This window comes from Metopolophium dirhodum, chromosome 1 (genome assembly GCF_019925205.1).
Source record: "Metopolophium dirhodum isolate CAU chromosome 1, ASM1992520v1, whole genome shotgun sequence".
Lineage (NCBI taxonomy): Eukaryota > Metazoa > Arthropoda > Insecta > Hemiptera > Aphididae > Metopolophium > Metopolophium dirhodum.
The window spans coordinates 81,939,172-81,945,651 of record NC_083560.1 but is presented as its reverse complement, the minus strand read 5'-3'; the positions used below and the strand labels follow the sequence as shown (position 1 = coordinate 81,945,651).

The window sequence follows — 6,480 nt, the reverse complement described above, 5'->3', positions numbered from 1 at the left end:
ACCGCGATACAGCCGCGGCAACTGGGAAGTATTTTTGTAACGAGCATCGAGATGGATAAACAAGCTACCACCCCGCCCGCCGCTCACATTGCCACCTCAACGGTACTGCCGTCTGCCCATAGATAATAGAAGATATCTGCCGATTACCGATAGCAACGCAATCACGTAGCGCACTGCGCACAGACCACCACCTCTTACCCATATTCAACATCGTCGCTCCCGCCGCTATTTCGGTTTGTGATTATGACACGACTTGACGTGTTTGTACTCTGTATTTAATATTTTTCGAGCTGGAGTTTATTTTTATAAATAATATAGTTATTTCTAAATATAAAACCAATATCCGTTTATTTGTCGGGCAGTCCGGCAACCGACGCGTCGCGACGTCGGGCATCGGGACAATGGGGCATTCCGCTCATAGTCCTCGACCGTGCCTGTTCGGTGTCTCGTTATTGAACTTGTATACGTGAGTATTGTACCTTATTTATTTGTTTAACCTTCTATCAATCACTACCTATGCATTTATGTATTTAAATATGTTTTAATTGGTGTAATCCTTTTCATAATTTCAATTTACATATTACACAAATTATAATAATAGCAAGGCATTAAATACCACTTGAATTCCATTGATTTACATTAATCATAATAATAATAATACGTAGGTACTTTTAATTGGCTATTGTTAGTTTAATAATTGTATGGTTAGTAGCAACATTTAATAGATATGCATGTCTGTGCCTCGGTGGCTATTTTTCTGATCTACTAATGTATAAAATCTTAGGAGGCTAGTGCACATTTTTTATTTTTATAGTGCAATATTTTGAATGTGTCGTAGGCTACGTGCACACACAATAAAATTATAGTCATTAATGTACCATACGTCTGTAATCTTTATACCTTACACGAGGGCTTGGATATAAGCATTATAAATAATAATACATTACACTTGGTAGTTGGTACTTAATTTTGTCTTTTATCTGATTATTTAATCTATAAGTCAATCAATCAGATGTCGGCGCACTGTTTGTTTTCTCTATCTGTCCCACGCGGCCACGCGCAACATAACATAAAATATTTTTTTTATGTTTTTGAGCTGGTATCGTATATTAGAGTACTAACCACCCATTACAATAATTATAGAAAATAATATTTTTCAGAGTATGACACTCAATTTCAAAACAATTTAAAATTAATAAAAAGTACATTTTTTTTTTAATTTGAAAGTCCGTATACAATGTAAAATAATAATAAAATATAAAACCGATATGACAAACCCATCAAAATATTATCCTCTATAATATTTGGAATAGGTGATTTTGCTCTAAGAAACTCAAACATCAGAAAAAAAACCGATTTTACGTAATTACGTGAATGTGTTAATCTATGTTGCAATGTTGCGCGTAGGTTTGAAAGAGGTAATAGGTGTACGGCTGACATGCTTTTAAATTCATGTACATCGGAACTAGGAAGAGATATAATTATATAAATGCCTCTAAAAACAATTAATTGCTACTGAACTAAAAATATAATTGTTAATTTCATAGTTCCTTGTTCCTACTCCGTCATCGCGATAATATAACACTGTAGTACCGGACTTCACGGGTCGCTATTCGAGTTTAAGACGATGTACCTATGTTTAGTAAGCGATTGCGATATCCTAATTCTTAAGGGATATGAATAGTATTGAAAAATTCTATGAAAATGTATTTTTGTATTTACAGTCATATGGTTTATTGAGCGGTTTGAGAGTAAAAACACCTATTATCAATTTTGGGGAAGAGAAGTTAATCTATGCTTGTATTTAAGTCAATTTTCGATATTTTAATTATTAAACTCAATAATTCAAATTCAAAAAGTAAAATATCACAAGTTTTAGAGCTAAATATTGAACATTGAAAATAAAATATCGAAAATCAACTACTATACAAGCATAGATAAACTTTTTCTGTTAAATTTGTATTATAGGTGTTCATGCTGTAATGTCACTCAGTAAGCTATATTATTGGAAATACAAAACTAAGTTTCAGTGTTTCACTAAAATTCACATTTGTAATAAGTGTTTAAAATGCTGCGTTATTGACACGTGCGGGTGTGCTCCACTATTTATTTTCTACACAGTCACTCACAATAATGATCACTTACGTGTACCAACACATTTACACGACCCACATGCACACAAATAGGAAACAATAACTAAATATTTTATTGCACACTAGCCTATTGTAGTTGTTTAGACAATTACAGGAGGTTAGTAGGTTGCACATTGAAAGTCAAATAAAAAAATAAATCAAGAAATATTTATTTGTTTATTTTTATTTAAAATATTTGTATAACGTATGATTAAATAAAAATAATCATTTAATTCATTTTAACAATAGTTTATAGATAATATGTATAAACTTAATTTTTTTCAGTATAAATTGTAATTCGAGTTGAAATTAGTAATAATTGATAACTAATCAAAAGATTCAATATTCAATTACATATTTTTTTTTGGTTAATCTATTCTATGCTTATTAAGTACAAAATATGGTTTACTACATTGTTGATAAGATCACCAACAGTGTATATTGCATATTTTAAACAAATAAATATTCTTTGATTTCATAACATAGTTGACAATTATAATATGTAATTGCTCAAAATGCTAGTGTACAAAGAAGGAATAGTATAGATGTATTTTTAACAAGATAATGAAGTTATCTAGTTATTATTTAAAATAAATAGAATAGTTAGGTCAAAAAAAAATTTACTCTTTTTTTAACTGGGCTATGTTATGTTAATATTTTTATCCATAATACCTTAAAACTTTAAGATTTGTATTTAATCTTAGTTAACTAAAGATATTACTTATAGATAAACATTCTTAACATTGACTTACTAGTTCAAGTTACTTATTTTTTTTTCATACACTCCCCATCCAATAATTTCACATAACTTTAATACATAACTGACCTTTGCCAATATGTAAAAATCTTATTAATTACAAGATCAAAATACACACATTAATAAATTGCAATACTCTAATAAATATTGCAATGTTTTATGTATATATAGTTATTACTTATAATACACTTATTAATTGCTATATTTAATATTAACGTAAAATATCACACAAGTAGTTGACAAATGTATACGCTTGAATATATTTTTAATTCAACTAACTGAACTTTTTTCTACATTTAAAAATGTATTCCTACCAATATAACTCAATAGTAAACTGACTGATATTATGGTATTAAATGGTATTTATTGTATTAATTAATATTTAATTATTATAATAGGTAGTCTATATATTTCTATCATATATAATTTTTGACTCAATACCACATTCCCTAAAACAGTGTGAATAGTTTCATGGTATATATAAGTAAGATCTTAAAATTTAAAACTAATCTTATAAAGTAGCGGCTCGACAACGCAATTCAGGGGTTTTCTATATTTGAATATTATTACCGAATAACAAATAATGGCGTAAATTGGTATACATCTATTTATATTAGTATATTCCATAGTTTCCAAATTACATTAATCTATTAACATTGTTATTGTGAGTCAAGGTATTAGTTTATTTTTATAAATTTACTAGCTGAATAACCCCGGGCTGCCCAGAAAAAAAATATGATTGTTCAACTCCTTTTGGGTGTAACACACTGTGGAAGCAATGTCTTTTTGAGGGAACATGGTATTATATTTTAATGTATACCCATCTCAACTGGTGTTGTCCGTGAAATTTGCAGTAGTTTATTATCAGGTAGATTGCAGATCCTGTTTGGTTTGTACATAAGTGTATAATTTAACTCTAAAATATCAAAGTTATATCAAGTCTGTTGATTTTACTTTATTCAACCATAATAATTCAACGGTGGATTAATACAAAATCCTAACCTAACAGTACTAAAATCCGATGAATAAAAAAAAACCTAACTTATTTATATAGTTAAAAAAGAAAAAAAACAATATACTTAAGGACAATGTAAAAAATTGGTTCACCGAAATCATGGTTCAAACTTGAGACATTCTGTATTAAAATACATAGAAGTGCCACTGCGACTGCGCCAACAGGCTTATCTCTTTAATAATAATTATTAAAATCAATAGCAACCATTTACAAACAAAAATTCCCATCATAAATATCATAATCCCTGTTTTGAGCTCCTTCCTGGGTTGGAATTTACCCTTTCTAAATTACCTATATGCCAATGTTAGTAATATGCGCGTTATACCTACCTATAAGTTGAGTAATGAATACCAATTCAATGCTACTTCAACGAATTGTGTAGTGTATAGTCTGAGGGACGTCTTGCTTAATTAATTTATTTTATAATATTTAATTGGTAGAACTTCTTGTTTCAAAAAAACTCAAGTCTGCAGTCCAAAGATGGAAAGACAAAATAAATTGTCGATTGAAATGTGGGACACCGCCAACACCGCAGATACCACTTCAGCCAGCACCAGCTCATCCGCTATCAGCAACATCAACTCAATTACCAATATTGCCGTCACTACCACAACTGCCGCCATTGTAGCCGTCACCACCACCACAGCCAGCATTGTTTCCGTCACCACCTCCACAGCCAGTAACTTTATTGCTGCCTCTAGGTCCGTGGTTTCTACCCCAGTTACCACTGACCATCCACGTCGAGGCCATGGATTCATTCCCGGATATGGACATCTCCGTAATCTTGGTGGATCTCGAGCATATAGTTTTAGAGAAATTGAGAAAAAAATGGGTGGTTCCTCCAATCAAATGCTATTGGTAAAGTTTATTAAATATAACTATATATATTAATGCATGTACTTATTTACCATTTAACTATTGATTATTGTCTATTGATAACCAACTGACTAATGAACTCTTAATTACTAGTCACAGGTACTACAACATTGGAAGAGGGATGTGCAGAAGTACTTCAACCCCCCACTTCCAGGCAAAAGGAGGCGAAACAATCGAGCTGGCCAGAACAGCCCGAGACAAAGAGGACTTGGAGGACGTGGAAGACGTGGAGGACGAGGTGGACAAGGAGGTTCAGGACTGACAATTTAAAATAAAAAAAATAAACTGACCAATTATTTCCTATCAAGTATTAACTATTTTCATATAAAAATCTCTTTTGTCGTCAAATTTATAGAAATAAATTATGAGATAGCCATATGTGAATTTTTTTTTATTATAATATATTTAAAACGATGAAATACAATTTAAATTTTAAACATTAAAATATTGTTTGAGTTAAGAGATTTTAGAACAGTTGTAATTATTGATTGACTTATAGTCATGGATGAATCTAATGAGTTGATACTGTGTAGAATGTAGATAATATTTCATTAATTTATAATTCCAACTGTATACTATTTAAAATATGAAGTTGGCTTATTTACTCAATTTTTATCGGTAATAATTTTAAAAAAACCTTATAAAAAACAAAGTTTTCTTATGCCTAATAATAGTTTAAAAAGAGAAAAAATATTTTTAAAAATGTAATGGTGTAAAGAAAATGCTAATATAAACATTCAGTGAAGTTTTAAAGTATATACAGTTATTAGTTTCAACTAAAATCAATTTATAAATTGAATTTATAAATCAATTAAAAATATATACTTATTCTACGCTAGCCTTCCAATTCATGTAATATTAATTTCAATTACTTTTATTTATCATATAAATAAGGTCATAAACTGCCTTTTAATCACCAATTTTCCTTTATAATATACCCAATATTTCAATTTATTTCTCTTTATTTTTCAACAATTAATTCATCAACTTTATTTTATTTCAATTACTCATAAGGAATTATTTATCTTTTTTTTTAATTCAATTACAAAGCTATTTATCTATATTTCAATTCAATTACAAAAAATTATTTATCAATTATTTTTATATATTTACTCAACTGCTATGCGTGCATTTAATATTTATTCCTTTATCTACTGTTTATTCATCATTTAATATTTTCACTATTTAATTACAATATTTTTTCAATTTATTCTCTATTATTATCATATATCATTTACCAAGATCAGTCCCCGCTGACTATTTATTAAAATTCATATATTTCTCTATTAATTTACTTTTATTTCTCTTTATATTTATTCAATTAATATCAATAATCTACGCACCTTCACCAATTTAATTTTTTAATGCTGGCTTCTTCAAACCGAACGTGAGACGTGCACACTAAGCAAAAATTCTATTTGCAATATATCTACTTTCAATTATTCAATTTACATTATTCTTGCACCTACTGCTTGGTTCATTATTTTGTTTACGTGGTCTGCTTGCCTGTCTGAATTTGTTTGTTCTTTTTGGAGTCGCCAAAGGTGATCAATCCTTGACAGTAAATTGAGAAGCTGCCTCCTTGGATTATATGGATTTGAATCGAACTGCTGCGTCGCTGCTGCTTCCGCTGCCTTGACTGCTCGACTCACCTCTAACTCCTTTGAAAAGCCGTACTCGACTGTACCAGTGTAGTAATC

The 6,480-nt window shown here is 29.8% G+C and overlaps 1 protein-coding gene across 2 annotated transcripts; it reads left to right on the top strand.

Annotated features, from left to right (window-relative positions):
* LOC132935050 (uncharacterized) lies at positions 1 to 5,158 on the top strand. Of its 2 annotated transcripts, none has more exons than XM_061001501.1 (3): positions 1 to 466; positions 4,371 to 4,762; positions 4,874 to 5,158. In XM_061001501.1, exons 2-3 carry the CDS (start codon positions 4,385 to 4,387, stop codon positions 5,048 to 5,050), a joined length of 555 nt encoding a protein of 184 aa, XP_060857484.1. In that variant the 5' UTR covers positions 1 to 466; positions 4,371 to 4,384; the 3' UTR covers positions 5,051 to 5,158. The 2 variants fall into 2 exon arrangements, with proteins under 2 accessions (XP_060857484.1, XP_060857483.1); XM_061001500.1 differs by having other exon boundaries at positions 4 to 466; positions 4,345 to 4,762.
* The last annotated feature ends 1,322 nt before the right edge of the window (positions 5,159 to 6,480 follow it).